Source organism: Myodes glareolus, chromosome 16, assembly GCF_982192425.1.
Source record: "Myodes glareolus chromosome 16, mMyoGla1.1, whole genome shotgun sequence".
NCBI classification, from domain to species: Eukaryota; Metazoa; Chordata; class Mammalia; order Rodentia; family Cricetidae; genus Myodes; species Myodes glareolus.
In genome coordinates this window covers 8957673-8976038 of record NC_142041.1, presented here as the reverse complement: position 1 = coordinate 8976038, position 18366 = coordinate 8957673, and the positions used below count along the sequence as shown (strand labels likewise).

Below are 18366 nucleotides of genomic sequence, written 5' to 3'. Positions count from 1 at the left end.
CTGGTGGTAGGTTTGGAAATGCTGTATGTCCTAGTGACCCAGGCAGCACCTTCCTGACAACCGCGGGTATCCAGTTTGGTCAACGCTGGGATGCTGGGTGTGCAGCCTTTCCTTCGTGCAGCTGCAGGGTCTGTTCTCGGCCCAGAGAGCTTTCAGGAAGGGCTGTCTCTCTCCAGGGCGGGCCGGCAGCTGTCAGTCATCCCGAGCGCGAGCTAGGGTCTCTGTGAGTGTTCAGCACAGCTTACTGCCTGGGGCCTGCACATGCTCTTTCTGTAGGCTCAGGGAGAAAGGATACCTCTTTCCCTCACCCTGCTGGTCCCCACAAGCTTTCCCCTCGAGAACTAGGAGTTCTAAAGCGTCAGCGGTTTGAGAATCCTTGGCTGGAGCACGTTGATGTGTGTAAAGATGTCTAAGTGACAGGAACCTGATGGGGGGGGGGTGTGCAGAGACTTATTAGCAGGCTATGTTTGGGGGTGATGTTGCGGGAGGGGGGTGGTGGAGAGTTGGTAGCACCTCCGTTGGCTTGGCTAAACTCACCATGTGTGTGACCACTGGCTAATTTACAATGAAGTGTGGCAAGGACCGTCCCCAGAAGCTTTCCGGTTGTTGATGGTCTTTCAGGATTGGCTGTCCAAACATAGGATAATTGCATTGAGATGTTAAATAAATTAACAAACCAAACCATTATTTTGTCAAGCCACATTGTTGCTATTGGTCAGATGAATTGAGTATGTCAATTGTGGTCTCCTTGTTCAGTTACGTCTACAAGGAAATAGCATCCTTGAATCAAGGATAACGAGAATGCATACGGCTACATGTAAATTCTGAATAGCATAGCAGAATAATTATGTAAATTGAATATGCAGTGATGAAGGTAATAGGGGGTTTGGGTTGTGTTAGTGCTGGGGCTGAATGGCCAGAGCAGTCTGCGTCTACGCAGTGGAGTACAACAGTGGCAATTTTGTTTTGCAAAATGCTATGTGATACCGGTTATTTCCGTCCTTGAATAAGTTAACTTGATGAATTTGTTTATACAGAAAATAATTTTCCTACAGAGGGCTGCAGCGGTGGAAATAAACAAGAGAAATGAAAAATTTAGACCAGTAGCTCCCCACTTCTTTCCTGCAGCCCGTGAGCCGCCTCGTGCGGCAGCTCTGCCAGCAGACGTGCTGGCCTTTGAGGGGGTGGAGAGGAAGTGGCTGCTGCCGGGCTGCAGCATCCTCATGCCCTTGCTAATGCAGGATGCATGGACGGTGGCTGCTGCCCCAGAACTGGCCCATCTGTGCCTGTTGCAGCCTTCTCGCCCCCTGGAGCCCACTCGGTTCTGGGAAAAGTGAGGAGCTTGAGTTTGTAGACGTTAACCACCTTGGTAGCCAAAATACAGTTCCCCGTGTCTTTCCTATGCTGGAGGAACTAGAGTAATCTGCCTGAAGCAGTTGCAAAGAATGGTGGTGCAACAGGAAGACCCGTTGTCTAGCACATTAGCATAAAGACACTTTGCATCCTAACAATGAGCAACAAAATGGGCTCCCCCTGGGCCACACTCCTCTTGTCCAGTAGAACCATGTTCTTTTTCTCCCCCCCCCCCCCCCGTTTTCTTTTTTTCCCCTTGCAATATATTTTTCAAAACCTGTGTTACTCTCCCCTGGTGCCCTTATAGCTTTCAGATACTGGCTGTTAATATGGAAAACACAGCCAGGCCTTCTGTGGAGGCCGAGGGTGCATTTTGCATGTGCAAGGCTTCTGGAGGATTTGCGCCCTCCTTTCAGGGTGGCTTCTGTTGTGCATGCATGGGCTCTGTGAAGTGAGAGAGAATTCGGAGGAAGTGCTTCCTTTCAGTGATTCTTGAAGGATTTAGTGGTCCATTTAGTGCCATAAAGATTCTTTGAATGTGCAGAACGAGGGGAGCTTGGCCAAGGCTTGTGACTTGACTCCTGAAGCCTGAATTAGACGAGGCCGGCTCACTGCTGCTGCTGCGGTTTCCAGGAACACATTTTGTTCCTTGCTCCATTCCCCACCCCTGGTGTTAAATTTAGCAGAAACGAAAATGTTATTTTTCAATTGAGTGAAGATAGCATTTTATTTTAAACCAGAAAATAAGCATACTGCTTTTATTTAAAAATAAAAACACACAAAGTACCCAAAGCACGTGAGGTGTGCTTTTTGCAAGACCCCTTGATTATCATTAACAATAGTAGTTGCTACTTACTTAGCGGTGTCCTTCTGAGGAACTCGTTTTCTCAATTATAATCTCACCGAGTTAGGGCGTTTTTACCCAAGAGATACTTACTCAGTTAGCAAGCCTGGTGTCTTGGTAAATTAAAATATATTTGCCGTGCGCTCTGTGTTTGTAAAGCTTCTACCTTTTCTTGTGTTCTTGTTCCTTCTTTCCCTTTAAAACACTCACCTGCTCTGACTTAGTTTGGTCCAAAACATTGGAAAATCAGAAAGACATTGTTTTGGCTCAAGCCAGTGGAAGAGGATACACACACCACATGCTACACACACGCGCATATGTGTTTCAAGTGTGTGACTATAAGATGGAGCTCTGAACCCTTTGAGTGCTAGTGAGGATGTGAGAAGGAAGGGTACCCGCGAGAACCATGCTGGCTCCACCTCTGAACTGTCTCCCTGGTCTGACGTGGACCTGCCTGCACCACCCTGCACTCTCTAGGCTTGTTTTCTCTCCCACAGAGCGACTAACAGTGGTTTAGATCCCCAGACCTTTCTTCCCCTTGGGCTAACCACTTGACTACCTCTACACTTCTCTGGTTCAGAGTAGGAGAATCAACAGGTCGCTAGGAAAGCCAGTTCTGCCCCCACTGTGCCGTATGCCAGATGCAGGTGGGATCGGACCCTGGTGGAGCGTGGTGCCTCAGCGGTGACTACAGTGCAGTGGAGAGGGTGGTGTGGCCGTCCCTCTGACCTCTCCTGTGCCACCAGAGGTCATGAGCAGCCGTGGTGTGAGAGGGAGGCTTCTCCAAAGACACTTTTTTTTACACTCTTTCTTAAGCAGAGTGTTAAGGAGTGTATTTTGCCACAGTAGACGCGGCTTTGATCTTGTTCCTGGGAGAAAAGGACCAAAAGGATCATGGATGATTTTTATTTTTAATGAAAAAGTCTTTATTATGTGGGAATGCACAGAGAACCTGAGCTTCCCTCCCTGCTGTTGTTCTCATCTGCATGTGCCTTCGTCTCCGACATATAGATATGGAAATGCTATGAAGTAAAAGGGAAAAAGTTTTGATTCTTTAAAAGTTGGAAGCATTACACCCTTAGACATCCACTAGAGTGTGATTTTATTTTGTTTTATTGTGGTCTTGAATTATAGAGGAACAGTATAGTTCACAGTGGTCTGCCTTCTCTGGCTAGATGGTGGTGTTTTTCTCCTTGGTGTTGGTCTACCTAATTTCCATCCTGCCGACTGCACCTGATTGAAATGTGTGGTTAGCATGTCTCCCTTGTGTTAGCCACTCCGGTGGGTCAGAGAAGATCACTGTGAACCCAGAGAGTGTGATTCTGAGTACCAGAGTGTCCTCTGGAGTGCTGCCCATAAATAAAAGTGACCTCTTGGAACAGGGCACTGACTGTCAAATGTGCCTATCTACCGGTGTGGCATTAGCAGTGTTCTCCGAGAGACTCCTGGGAGTCTCTGGTTTGAGCCGGCACCGGAATGTCTAATTGGGCTTGTCCTTTATGCAGTGTTGCAGGGCCAGGCGGTGCCACATAGCCAGAGTGGCTCATGTCAGTGTTGGGCTTCCGTGAAAACACCACATCCTAGCTGACTGTGTTTCCTTTTCGTGTTCCACATCCTAATTGAGTCCACAAAGCAATGTAGATTTTTCAGTGTTAACTCTTAACTACAAGACAAAAATCTTTGCTTTAGAATGTGCTACTGTTAAGAATTTAATTCTTACATCCAAGTTTTCTGTTCTTCCACCTAACCAAACAAATATAGGTAAGATGTCCTTTAGAAAATGGCCAATACTCTAACAGCCCTAAAGGCAGGGTCCTGATGTCTTAAAATTACCCAGGCCGACACCAAGCAGAGCTGGTGGTTCTAGGAATGTTTGCCGAGACACAGCATGCCATGGGGGGCCAGGCAGGTTTGCATCTGGTCCTAGGCTGCTATGCCTGAAAGTTTGATTGTAGAATGTAAAGACGACACATGTGTTTGAAACACGAAATCAAATTTGACGTTGAAATATTTTCTTTTTTTTTTGCTACTCCTTTCTTTACAGTCTAGTACGTTATGTGCCAAGGAAGAACCTTTTCTGCAGTAGCTAGACCTTTGAGGGCAACAGTGTGAGAGGCTCTTTTCTGGGTGTTTTATTTAGTGTCTTTCATAGAACTCAATGCTAGTGGTTTCTGTACACATCCTGTGTTGTTTGTAGTAAACCTGAGGTTTTCATGTTTCCCTCTCACAATTTTTTACTTTCCTCAGAAGGAGTAAGGTGAAGAAGACATGGGGTTGTGTAAGCTAGGGTCTCAAGGTGCCTGTGTGGAGTCGGGGAATGTGTGTGAGCGAGGGTCTCAGGTGCCCGTGTGGAGTCGGGGAGTGTGTCTGAGCGAGGGTCTCAGGTGCCCGTGTGGAGTCAGGGAGTGTGCGTGAGCGAGGGTCTCGAGACATCTGTGTAGAGTCATGGGGAGTGTGTGTGAGTGAGATGAGTGAGGGTCTCAAGGTGCCCGTGTGGAGTCGGGGAGTGTGTGTGAGCGAGGGTCTCAGGTGCCCGTGTGGAGTCGGGGAGGGTGTGTGAGCGAAGGTCTCAGGTGCCTGTGTGGAGTCGGGGAGTGTGTGTGAGCGAGGGTCTCAGGTGCCCGTGTGGAGTCGGGGAGTGTGTGTGAGCGAGGGTCTCAGGTGCCCGTGTGGAGTCGGGGAGTGTGTGTGAGCGAGGGTCTCAGGTGCCCGTGTGGAGTCAAGCATGTGGGCATCTCAGTGCGCAGAGAGAACACAAAGAGCGAGGTGTCCTGGTCCCAGGCAGGTGTTAGGCCCGTCTCCTTGTCTTGTGATGGTGATGGTGTGTTGTCTACTACTCATCTGCTCTGCCCCTTTACCAGCTTCTCCTGCTGTCTGCAGTTTATTATGTACTAGCTGTGCCATCAGATGCGTTGTAATGATAAGACTTTAAAATTTTTATTTTATTTTGTAGGACTGATTCTACTTTTTGATGTATCACATTTTATGCTGATTTGATTGATCTTTTGAAACTTTTGTGCTTTTTAAAATTAATTTTTAAGTTACATAATCATTGGTGTCATTATGGTATTTTAATAGGTATTTATCGTTGTACTTCGTTCATATTTGCCCAGTTCCTCCCCAATCCATCTTTTCTCACCAAACAGTAACCCCCTTCTTTTTTTTTAAATAAGGGAATCTTTATTTTTAATAATTGCTTACTTTATGCTTATGTTTATTTTTATTATCAATTTTTTTTAGTAATTTTATTAAATTATAAAAGTTTCCATTTCCGCCCCTCCTCCCACTCCCCCCACTCCCTCTCCTCCTCCCTCTCCATCCCTAAGAGCAGTCAGGGTTTCCTGCCCAGTGGGAAGTTCAAGTTCCTCCCCCCTCCCTCCAGGTCCAGGAAGGTGAGTATCCAAACAGACTGGATCCCCAAAATCCAGTATATGCAGAGGAAACAAGTCCCAGTGTCATTGTCAATGGCTTTTCAGAAAGGCTCCGGGCCAGCCACATTCAGAGAATCTGGCCACATTCAGAGAATCTGGTTGGATTGCGTCCTCGTTCAGTCCCAGTCCAACTGGCCTTGGTAAACTCTCATTAGATCAGTCCCCTTGTATCAGTGGGTGATCGCACCCCTCGCGGTCCTGATTTCCTTTTTCATTTTCTTCCTCCTTCTGCTCCTCATTTGGACCTTGGGGGGCTCAGTCCGGTGCTCCAATGTGGGTCTCCGTCTGTATCGCCATCCATCGTCGGATGAAGGTTCTCTCTGATCTTGCCTTCTTTGCTCACGTTCTCTTTCCTTCTGCTTCTCGTTTGGACCTAGGGAGTTAAGTCCAGTGTTCCGATGTGGGTCTCTGTCTCTATCTCCATCCATCGCCAGATGAAGGTTCTATGGTGATAAGCAAAATATTCATCAGTATGGTTATGGGCCTAGGCCGTTTCAGGCACCCTCTCTTCTGTCCAGAGAACAATCTGGGGATCTCTCCTTGGACCTAGGACAGTAACCCCCTTCTGATTGCGTATGTGTGCATGTCTGTATATGTGTGTACACGCATGGATCTAGGCTACACATAGGAGAGAAAACATGAGTTATTTGTCTTTATATCTTGGCTTATTTTATTTGGCATGATATTATGGATTTTTTCTGCAAATTGTGTAATTTTATTATTCCTTATGAGTACACACACACACACACACACACACACACACACACTATATTTTCTTGGTCTGTACAGGCCTGTAGATCTGCTCCATGCATTGACTGTTGCCAAAGGTGGTGCAGTGAACATGGATGCGCATGTTTCTCTGTGGGGTGCTGACTTGGATTCGTTCAAGCACACACCCAGGAGTGATAGAGCTGAGTCACCAAAGTTCTGTTTTTAGTCTTGTGAGGAACCTGTATGCTGATTTCCACGCTGGCTGCCCCATTTTCCATTCCCGCCCGAGTGACTAGGGCTCCGCTTGGCCTACATTCTCGCCAGCGTTTGTTATTGTTGGTTTCCCTGAAGCCAGCCTCCTGAAGAGGGCATAAGAGCAGGACAGCTGTGGCGTGCGTTTCCCTGGTGGTGAAGGGTGATGAAAATTCTTTCATGTCTTTAGCGGTCGCCTACCTGCTTTCCTCTGGAGAATTGTCTGATCAGTCCATGTTGTCCATTTACTTGGGTGGCCATTTGGAGTTATAGATTATAAATGTTGACCTCTGTCAGATGCATAGATGATAAAGATTTTCTTCTATTCTCTTGGCCGTCTCTTTGACCTGCTGCTTGTTTCTTTGGCTGTATGGATACTTTTGATGGCACTTGTGCCCCTTTGTCAGGTTTTGAAATGATGTCCTCAGCTACTGGAGTTCTTGTCAAAGCAAATGCCCTTGTTTATATCTGCATCTTGGTTTGACTCCAGGCATTTCAGAGTTTCAGGTCTTAGAAGTAGCAAAATTATATTTATGAAGTAACAATGAAAATAATTTTATGGTTGGGGGTCACCATATGAGGAACTGTATCAAAGGGTCAGAGCATTAGGAAGGGTGAGAACCACTGTAGTAAGGTCTTTGATCCATTTTGAGTTGGGATTTTGCAGGGAGAATGCCCCATGTTCCCAGCAACAGTTGTTGAAGAGGCTGTCTTTTCTTCAGAGTATGTTTTTGAGACCTTTGTCAGAAATTAGGTACTGTCGTTGTGTGGCTTCATTTCTTGGTCCTCTTTTCTATTCTATTCAATTGGTCTAGAGATATATTTGTGTCTTACTTTTGCTTTGTTACTATGGCTCTGTAATAAATTTTGAGGTCAGGTATTTAACACCTTCCAGCATTACTTTTTATGCTCTGGGTTGCTTTGCTGTTGTTTGTTTTTGTTTTTGTTTTTGTTTTTTTTGTGTGTGTGTATGTTTCTGTGTGATTTTGAGGTGACTTTTGTTGCTGTTCTGTGAAGAATATCATTGAAGTTTTTATAGGGATGGCTTTCAGTAATTCACACACTTCCACACACTTCAGTCCTGCCACCCATGAGCATGTCAAGTCAACCTAAAACGATTGTCATCATTGAGGCCTTTTACCACATTGGTTGATTTTATTCCTAGTTATAAATTTTTTTAAATTAAATATTCTAAGAGCTATCTTAATTCCTGTCCAATTCTTTCCTGGCAAAATTTGTTATCGATACATGGAAAAGCTACTGATTTTTCTATGATAATTTTGTGTTTTGCTACTTTGTAGAAAGTGTTAGTCTCAGAGAGGCGTTGACAGGGTTTCCAGTTTGCAGTGGGATCTGTAGGCCCTTTGAAGACAGGGTGGTATCATGTGCGGGCAGAGGTAATCTGACCCCGCCCTCCCCTGCTCTTTGTGATTCTCTTCTTTGTTCCTTTTACCTTCCTGCTCTCTGGCTAAGACTTCAGATAGCTTATTGAGTAAGAATGGAGGGACGGGAGCCAGGCATGGTTACACATGCCTTTAATGCTAGCACTTAATAGGTGGAGGCAAACTGATCACTCCAAGTACCAGGCCAGCCAAATCTATATAGGAGATCCCTCTCCCAGCAAAGAAAGAGACTTTCTCAGATTTCCCCAGCTAGAGAGCATTGGGTGGATTTCTCATACCGCCTTCATTAGACTGAGGTTAATTTCTTTTGTTACTAGTTTCTTTGGTTTGGTTTTCTAATGTTACTTTTAATTTTCACTATTTAGAAAGCTCACTAAGTAGTAAGGTGTCTTAGTTAGGGTTTCCGTGGCTGCGACAAAACACCATGACCAAAAACAAGTCGGGGGGAGGAAAGGGTTTATTCAGCTTACGTTTCCACATCACTGTTCATCATCAAAAGAAGTCCGGACAGGAACCAAACAGGGTGGGAACCTGGAGACAGGAGCTGAGGCAGAGACCATGGAGGGGAGCTGCTTACTGGCTTGCTCAGCCTGCTTTCTTACAGAACCCAGGATTAGAACCCAGGATTACCAGCCCAGGGATGGTAGTACCCGCAATGGGCGGGCTGGGCTCCCCCCCATCAATCTCTAATTAAGAAAATGCCCTACAGAACAGGCTATCTTATGGAGGAGTTTTCTCAACAGAGGTTCCTTCCTTTCAGATAACTCTAGCTGGTATCAAGTTGACATAAAACTAGTCAGCACCTGAGGACTTAGACGGTTTTTGGTTTGTGACGCTGGTTGCGCTTTTTCACCAACGTTGAGCCCTGAAGTCCAATGGCAAACTGCATTCTACTAATGGCCGCCAGAGCCTTTGTAGAGTTGCTAAGCCCCAGCCCTTCTGTCCCACAGCCTAGGCGGCATTTCTCAGTGTTAGCCTCACCTTCTTAGAAAGTCTGTGGTTGTGGTTGTGGTTGGATGTGCTGCTTCACACCTCGTCCAGCCGTCTGGGAGGTTGAGACGGGAATGTCGCCACAAGTTCAAGGCCAGCCTAGGCGACAGTGAGATCCTGCTTACTATGCAAGTATAGGGGCCTGAGATTGGATAGCTAGTACCTCTATAAAAAGTTGGGTATGATGGCATGAACTTGTAATTGTAGCTCTGGGGAGGGAAAAGACGGGCAAATTCCCAGAGCTTGCTGGAGGTCAGCCTAGCCAACCACTGAGGTCCAGGTCAGGGCCATTGATCCATCCCAACACATACACACACACACACACACACACACACACACACACACGCACGCGCACACACTCACACACTCACATACACTCCCCTTCTTTTTTGGTTTTTCGAGACAGGGTTTCTCTGTAGCTTTGGAACCTGTCCTAGAACCAGCTTCTATAGACCAGGCTGGCCTTCAACTCACAGAGATCTGCCTGCTTCTGCCTCCCAAGTGCTGGAATTAAAGGTCTGGCTAATGCCCTTCTTCTTAAGGAAGATGATGTATTATTTTGAAGAAGCGTGAACCCCTAATAAGGTCCCTGATTAAGGGTTCTGACCTAAGTTTCAAGACTGATTTTTCCTCCCACTGTCATGAGAATACTCACGAATGTACTTCCTCTTCAGGACCTGCTCGGTTGCTAACTTCCGCCTACTGTCCGGTCGCCTTTACTAACTGACCTTACCCCTCAGCACGTTTGGTTCTGCGATGTGGCTCCTTTTCCAAGTTTCTTTTGAAAATGAGTGTTCCCACGTTGACACTAATGCCTCTTTAACTGCATTCTCTTGTGTCAGAAATCGGGCCAGGCCTTGCTTTCTAATAAGTTCTTGCTCTTGTTTTTAGAAAGCCTACAATTTCTCAGACAAGCGTTGATCAACTGTGATCCACCAGCCCCATCTTAGTCAACAGCCCCCGCTCTGTGGACAGCTGTGTCTTCAGCTAAACAGGAGGCCTTCACAAGTGTGGGATCCCAAGAACAGGTCCCCGCAGGATAACACAACTCTGAATACGGAGTTTGTGTTTTAGTGATTGAACCTAAACATTCTCCTCAGGGTGGTGCGTGCACGCTCTGATGGCATTGGGGGTAATCCCAGGACTAATGAGCTGCGCTGTTGGCTGTGGACCCTGGCGTCGGCCAGTGTGAGTCTGCTCCCGTAAGAAAGTGTGGACCTCTAGGCTGCAGGAGCAACAGGGGCACCCCTGGATTTATGTTTGTTTCCAGGGCTTGCCAGCACAAGTGAGGCTCTGCACATGGGTGGGGATAGGGGTAGATCTGTATTTGTATTTTTGTCATATTGCTGATTGGGGAGATAGAAGAAGAAAGGACTTTGACTTGGAGATATTATTTATAAATGGCATTTATTGTTCTGATTTTGAAAGATTTCTGTTCTCCTCAAGTTTGTTAAATATTTAGTCTCATTTCATTTTTTCTTCTCCTCCTTTCCTTTCTTTCTCTCCCTCCCTCCCTCCCTCCCTCCCTCCCTCCCTCCCTCCCTCCCTCCCTCCCTTCCTCCCTCCCTTTTCCCTCCCTCCTTCCTTCCTGAGCTAAGGTCTTAAGTAACTTAGGCTAACCTTAAAATCCTGATGTTGCTGTTTCTGCCTCCCATGCTCTGGAAATAGGAGTGTGTGCCACTGTACCCTGTAGATGCTGAGGAAAGAACCGGAGCCTTTTACATGCTAGACAAGCTCCCTGCCAGCCGAGCCTGCTCACCTGGCTCTTCAGTTCCTGCAGTGAGTTTTGTAGGTGGCTCACCATGAAGGGAGATTGCTATTCCAGCTTCTGCTTATCCTTAAAAGTTACGTCAGAAGATAATGTGATCTGAGTCCCTGGATCAAACCCAGGCTTGTGTGATAACCACTTTCACCCAGTTAGCGATCCTACTACCACTGTCTTGTGGTTGTTTAGAATTTTTTTGGTTTTGTGGTGTGGGGGTGGGGGGTATGTGGGGGTGTGTAGGTGTGTGTTGGAAAATAGGAAAGTGTCAGTACATGGGAAAAGCTTTGTAGCCAGGTGGTGATGGTGCACACTTTAATCCCAGCTTCTGAGAGACAGAGGCAGGCAGATCTCTGAGGTTGAGGCCAGCCTGGTCTACAGAGTGAGTTTCAGTACAGCCAGGACTACACAGAGAAACTCTGTCTTATGGGAGGTGGAAAGGAAGAAAGAAAAAGAAAGAGCTTTATACTTATTAAACTACTTAATTAGATATTAAGTAGGAAAAGAAACATAAGCAGCTCACCAGCCCCTCTAAGTAGGCACCAGGAATACAAAGATAAATATGTTTTAGTTCATAGGATAGACGATGAAATAGACACAGTGCTTTGATTTTAGAATAACTCAGTAATGTTAACACCAGTTTTTATGTTTTAAATATTTGTATGTCATGTGACATGTAGGGATTTGAAATCATACCCAGTCTATTCTGTTTCTTGGATGTCAGCTAAGTATTGCTGATGAGCAGGCAGGTTTTGAGGTACCAGAGGGTGTTTATCATTCATGTATAAGTCTGCAGATGAAGCTGTAGGGAACACACAGGAAGCGAACCTTGTGAGTTGTGAAGGCCAGAGAAGCCCAGGACCCCAGTGCTGAGACTTGCAGACATTAGAGGTCGAGTTTGGAGTTCAGTGCATCCTTGGATTTTGCTGCGGAGGTGAGTGGTGTTCTGGCTCTGTCAGGATGCTGAGCCAGGTATCAAGAGCAGAGCAGAGGCAGGGGAGAGGTGAGAGGAAGCAGTGAGGCCTGTGCGCACCTGGCTTCTCCTGTGACTCTCCTTGCCGATTGCTGGGTGACAAGCTGAAGCTGAGGAGGCATCGCCGCAAGTGTTGGAGGAACAGCGGAGCTCTGAGTCTGCACCGTGCAGTTGAGCGGCTTCCTTCTCAATGTCACAGTGCCGGCTTCGGGGACGCGCCTAGCAATACTCTTACCCCCGCAACAAGGGCAGCTGTCTGTTTGCATAGTCAAGCTTTGAATATAGTTTGGAAGAAGAATGTTTGTGTGGATATGTTTTGGGGTTTGGCAGTAAAAGACCAGATCGAACCTGATGGGTACATACAGAATGATTCGGAATGTGGACTCATGCTGGAGACCCTTCCCTTGGGGTGAGAGGGCCCTGTGGCAGAGGTTGTTATGGTCTAGGTAGGGATGACGTGTAGTGGTAGTGAGCATGGGAGTGAAGGCTGTTTCTCCTTTTAGCTGGTGACGAACATTGATGGTGTATGTTCCTTCTGTTTATGTTGCTTAAGTCGAGTGAACCTTGATGCTCATGCCTTCCTCCCTGAGTTCCTCGGAGGAGTTGGCACTGGTGGGTCAGGTCCCAGCAGGAGTGCACCTCTCAGCCCTACTCCTTGCCTCCGGGGCATGCGGAGAGTGAATGTCTCTGTCTCTCATCTCCAGCTCCTAGAAACCCTAGAGATGCAGCTATTAGCCTTGTGCTATAGATGAGGAAACGGGGGTGCAGGAAAACGCCAAATGATTTGTCCAGGGTCACAGTTGGAACTGTAACTGATTCCTGTCTCGTGGAAACCACCATTCTGTAGTACTTCTGGCAGAAGAAAATAACTTAGCTTAAAGCAGTTTGAATGTAGCACTTCATAGGAATCTAGGTTGGTGTATTCCAAAATCATAATGAGGACAATTTAATGTAAGTAATTGAATTTTCTCCTGGATAACCTGGATTTGTCTTTGGGTGGCCACTGAAAATTTCTTAACCTTACTTCTTAGGGTGCTTGATTTGTATACTGGTGGGTGGTAGAACCTAGCTGTCCCTCTTCATGAACGCCATGAGGTCTGGCTTCTTGCAATAATCAGATCGGAAAGTGCTTCCCTGGGCCATGAGGTTTTTGTCTCTGCATTTGGGGAGGTCCTGTCTGACTTTCAGCCATCTTGGAGGTTCTGTGCAGCTCATCCTTGGACAGAGCAGATGGACAGTCATTAGTGCTTCTGTTCCCTCAGCAAATAGATGCTTCCTCAAACCTGGCTCTGGGCAGCATCCAGACAGTCAGCCTTTCTCTCCTGCAGGATGATGCTCGCAGGGCCCGAAACCCCACGAACTTGAACTCTCTCCTTTGCTCTGGTAGAGCGAGGTCACCATGGAAAGTGCCCAGTGCCAGCCCACTTTACCTGGCAAGGGTTCAACTCTCTGACAGACCTACCTCTGATTTAAACAAATTCGAGAAATATGTAAAGTTTTGGAAGCAGTTTTGCACTGATTTGATAAAAGAAACCACAAAACACTGCAGCGCAGGTGTTGAGAATGTTTGAAAGCTGATTGAGGGAAGCAGATGGCTTTAGCCAGTGGCATCCAGCCAAAAGAGCAGGTGCTGGTCATGTGACCGCTGGTTACCAGGGTAATCTGATTGCTCTTGGCGTGCAGATGAAAGGAAAGGGGCCCAGTGTTCAGCTGTAGTATTGTATAATTTGTGGCAGTTAGAGCGGAAATAAATGCTGGGAATGGAGCCTCATGGTAGGGGAGACTTCTGTCCGTGTGTAGCGTAAACACCAGGACACTCTCGTCAGGAAATGCTGCATGAATTTTTTAATTTAAAAAATATTGTGCTGTCCGTGGATCTTTGACTTAGTCACACCACCTTTTTATAAATAAAATCAGTGTTCGAAACGTAGCTGCTATCTGCGCTAATCTTGAATTGTTTTGAATTGTTTCCTGATGTAGCTGTTTGCGATGCTAAAGCACTCACGTATCAAAATAAACTCCGAGTCTATAAAAATACCAAGTTTAACGCTCAAAGCGTTATCAGTAGGAAAGCCTGCCATAGGCGTGTGCTGGGTACATGACTGGCGTGCTCTGGGAGTGTTCAGTGTGACACATCCTTACACAAAATCGTTAGCTTCTGCAGCCTCTTCCCAGCTTCTGACAACATGCTATTTACTGCATCCTCTTAGTGTGGTTTTCTGAGACTTTATAAAATTTAATAAGTGTGGGGTTTTGAAATCTATCTTTTGTTTGTTAAACTACTTAGAGTTTGAGGCTCCCTAGAAATTTAAAAAAAAAAATGTCTTTGCTGATGTGAGGATCGCTTTCTGTGTTGTATGTGTAGCAAATGCCGGCTGATGTGAGGAAGTCCAGGGTCCAGAGTGGAGATTAAAGGAAGCACTACGTGTTCACTCTGGCTGAGGAAGGGAGGGTTCTTAGGGTGGCGATAACCCTAGAATTTTATTTTTCTCAGAGGGTACTCATGTGTTTTATAGCATTCAAATACTACTAATGTTTTTCAGTAGCAGTTGGAAAGTGAGCTTTAGTTATTGGTTAGCTACACACACACACACACACACACACACACACAATTTCAAAGACCTAACTTCTTGAGCCTGGCGATGTCCTCATGCTTGCCACTGGGTTCAGTTGCTAGCACTTGGGAAAACTAAGGACCAATTGTGACCATCCCTTCAAACTGCTTAGCGTCAAAAACAAAAAACAAAAAACAAAAACCCACAGCAACAACTCAACTTGCTTGTAAACAAGAACACTGAACTAAATAAAAACTAAATAAAATCTATTTCTAGGAAGTGAATTTTTATCAAGCACTTGTCAGTAGGATATAAATCTACTGTTGCTGACTGCCATTAGGAGTGTGTAAAACTCTGTGCCAGGAAAATGAGGATGTGGTCATTAGATTGTATTCTTTTCCTTTCGTTAAAAGAAAAGTGACTGTGCCTTTCTAGCAAAGCAGCATCTTAGTTCTTCATCATGGATCTACGGTATAGTAGCAGGGGCTACCAGCAACACTCTGCAGTATTCAAAGGTTTACATTCACTTCAGTTCTAATGGGTGAGGACTTTGCTGAAGGTCATCAGTTATAAGTTTCTTGTTGTCAAACATTAGTTAGGAGCACCACCTAATGAAAATCGGCCAACACACACCGACCTAGCCTTTGCCACAAGTGCTCGTGGAAGGAGAAGGTTTGGGGCGCATGGGAGCCACAACTGAATGTGAACACTAAGTGGTGTCACTTTGAATTCTAGTAATAAGAAGCCGGACTCAGAAGCAAGTGCTTTGAAGAAAAAGGTCAACAAAGGAAAAACAGAAGGTTCTGAAAACTCAGACTTGGACAAAACACCCCCACCGTCCCCTGCCCCTGAAGAGGAGGAAGACCCAGGTGTTCAGGTAATGCCATTGTCCCTCCTGAGCTCCGGCTGGGGAGCAGGGTAACCTTAGCCGCATGGAAAGTATGCACGCTTTCGCCTGGCTTTGCCGTCAGGTGTGTGTGTGTGAGTGCGTGCGATGTCCTTATTGTTGCCTGGAACATTATATCCATAGTGAAGAGAGCCGGGGCGAGCAGAAACTCGGCTCACTCCAGGGTTGCTGAGCTTTGAAATCAGTAAAACAGAAAGCTGCCTTTATTTCCATGGGTGTGTATTCTGATGTTTATTTATGCCCTCCTAAATATTTTTAATATTGCTATTATATTCCTACATTTTAAGTGTTGTACACATTTAAATTTTTTGCTAAAATTTGGTTTCTTGTTAATTTTTATTTGCTGATTTCTGTGTGTGTGTGTGTGAGTGATATGTGCACATCTATGTGGAAGCAGGAGGTCAACCTCAAGTGTCATTCTTTAGGAGACATCCACCCTGTGATCTAGAGGCAGTGTCTCTCACTGTCCTGGGGTTTGTGAAGGATGCTCGCCTCAACTGGCCAGGGAGCCCCAGAGATTTTGTGCCCACCTCCCCAGTGCTGGAATTGTAAGCGTGGGCCTCCATGCTGTGCTTTTCTGTTGTTCTAAGGGTCAGAGTCGAGTCTTAACGCTTGGATAGTAAGCACTTTGCTGACTGAGCTATCTGTCTTGCCCTCATTATTTTTTTCATAATAAAAACCAAAACATACTTTGTAGCTTTTCTTATCGATGGCAGATCCAGATGAGATATATCCCTGATAGTTTCCATGGACAAGTCAGTGACTCCCAAGTGGCCCAGTGTGAAGTTCTTCTGAATTCTAGGAGTAAATAATAGGAATTTGGGTGCTTGCCTGTGAAGTTTGCTGTCTTTGGATGGAGACAGGCTGAGAGAGGACTCACAAGTACACCTGACTATTAAGATTTCTTTCCTACCAAGGAAATCTCCTAGAAGCATGCAAGTCTGTTCTATTGGGATGGCTGAGAATGTGGCCTGTGCAGGTGGCATCTGAGCCAGCAGGGAGCTACTATTGAGCCCCATAGCTGTAGTCCTTAGGAGCTGGCCGGGCTTTCCTTCCTGAGCTCCAGTATGGGGCCCTCTTACAAAGAATTTCTTTGTGATATGTTTTTCTTGAGCAGCCCTTGTGTGTGTGATGTCATGCACTGGCCTGACAGACGGACCTGAGAGGGTAGAATGGTTACAGATGGTTGCGAGCCACCATGTGGGTGCTGGGGAGTTGAACCCGGGTCCTCTGCAAGAGCAACGAGTGCTCCAAACCACTGAGCCATCTCTCCAGCCCTAATAGGTACCTCTTAAAAGCTGGTTAAGAGGTTCGAAACTAAAAATTTTTAGTAAAATTCATTGTATCCTTGAGGATGTTTTGTCTTAATTTGTGCTTAATTAGGAGTTTTATGATAGTAATATTTTGACAACATTAAGAATTATTTTCACAGGCTGGATGTGGTGGTGCACACCTTTAATCCCAGCACTCTTCTCTGAGTTTGAGGCCAGCCTGGTCTGTATAGTCAGTTCCTGTACAGCCAAGGCTACAAAAGGAGACCCTGTCTCAAAACAAAACGAAACAAAAGAATCATTTCCTAAGTAAATTCCATCATGGCTTCCCAAATACAGTTGCTGTTTTTAAAAAACTGCATTCTGACTAAAACAGACTCTCTGATTGGGGTTGGGATTATTTCCTTCCTCTCCTCTCCTTCCCTTCCACCCCCTTCCCACTTCTTTTCCTTTCTATATTTCAGGTACAGAAGAGCGCTTAGCCACTTAAGGCAAACTCGGTGTTTTCTGTCTAATTGTCTCAGTGTAACAGTTGTGGGCTTACCAGCGAAGTCAGGCAGCCCCCAGAGACCGGCCTTGAAGGCTGTCTTCCTGGCATCTGACACAGGAAGTGATGCAGGCTTCTTCCTGTGATGCATCCGTGACATGTTTGCAGGGAAGGGACAGGTTGTGAATTTTCTGGTTGGTTGTCAAAAGTCAGTGGCATGTTAACTCTAACTCATAATCATTCCAAAGGTGCTGCAACAGCAAGGCCATAGATACAGGGTTGGATTTCCTCTTCAGTACCCATCTGTTGTAACAAAAGTATCTTTCTAAAGCAGGTGGCAACACAGCATTCTCAAGCCGTGCGGTGGATGGTGTGGTGGGCCAGCCCTAAGGGATGGCAGCATTTTTGTTTTAGGACTGAAAAGAATATTCACCACCACCACCACCACCACCACCCCACTCCTTTATCCCTTTATTCAGAACCCCAAATCTAGTGACAATTTATATTTCTTTTCAGATATTTTTTTCTGTTACAAAAGCACCATTTATTTTTTTATTGAGTACTGAGAATGAGAGAGGTAAAGATGATGTCCAGTCTCTTCATCTTGAGGTTACTGCTCGCTTGCACATCCAAATAAACAATTTGAATTTGTCTGAAGTAGAATCAGAAGCTATTGCATGAGTTGCTTGTGTTCATCCGTTTACCTTGGACAGATTTCCAAACATATGATGTATCTTACCGTAAGTAGAACTGTTAGGTCAAAGGGTTGGTGTGTTTTAAACGTTGATAGAGATGACGACATTGTCCTAGGAAGGCTATGCTCGGTTGTGCTTTGGCCACGAGAGTGAAAGTGTACGCTTTGCTAACAGTCATATTGATGCTAGCTAGCTAGCTATTACTAATCTACATTTCTTTTTTCTTTTCTTTTCTTTTTGGTTTTTCAAGACAGGATTTCTCTATAACTTTAGACCCTGTCCTAGAACTTGCTCTTGTAGACCAGGCTGATCTCAAACCCACAGCGATCCGCCTACCTTTGCCTCCCGAGTGCTGGGATTAAAAGCACGCACCACCATGCCTTTAAATTTAAAATTTAAATTTAAAATTTAAATGTCTCTAAATTTTAAGGAGCACAGTAAAAAGTTGTATTAAAACTAGAACTGCCAGGCATGGTGGCACACACTTTTAATCATAGCATTTGGGAGACAGGGATAGGCAGATCTCTGTGAGTTGGAGCCCAGCTTGGTCTGATCATGAATTCCAGGCCAGCTGTGGCTACATAGTAAGAATCTGTCTCAAAATAAGCAAATAAAACCATACTGATGTTAGCCAGTCATTAGGAATTGTGCATTCAGTTCCCATTTCTGCCCCGCCCCCTTCCTCCAATACTAGGTATTGAACCCAGGGTTTTCTGAATGCGAAGTAGGTGC

General features: G+C 45.6%; 1 protein-coding gene across 4 annotated transcripts in view; it reads left to right on the top strand.

Moving 5' to 3' along the window:
* Chd7 (chromodomain helicase DNA binding protein 7) overlaps window positions 1–18366 on the top strand; it is a 177841-nt gene that overhangs the window by 96979 nt on the left and 62496 nt on the right. For all 4 annotated transcript variants that reach the window (XM_085677027.2, XM_085677024.2, XM_085677026.2 and 1 more), the window contains exon 4: window positions 15010–15151. In XM_085677027.2, coding sequence (XP_085533153.2) covers window positions 15010–15151 — 142 coding nt within the window. The remainder of the gene's footprint in view (window positions 1–15009; window positions 15152–18366) is intronic.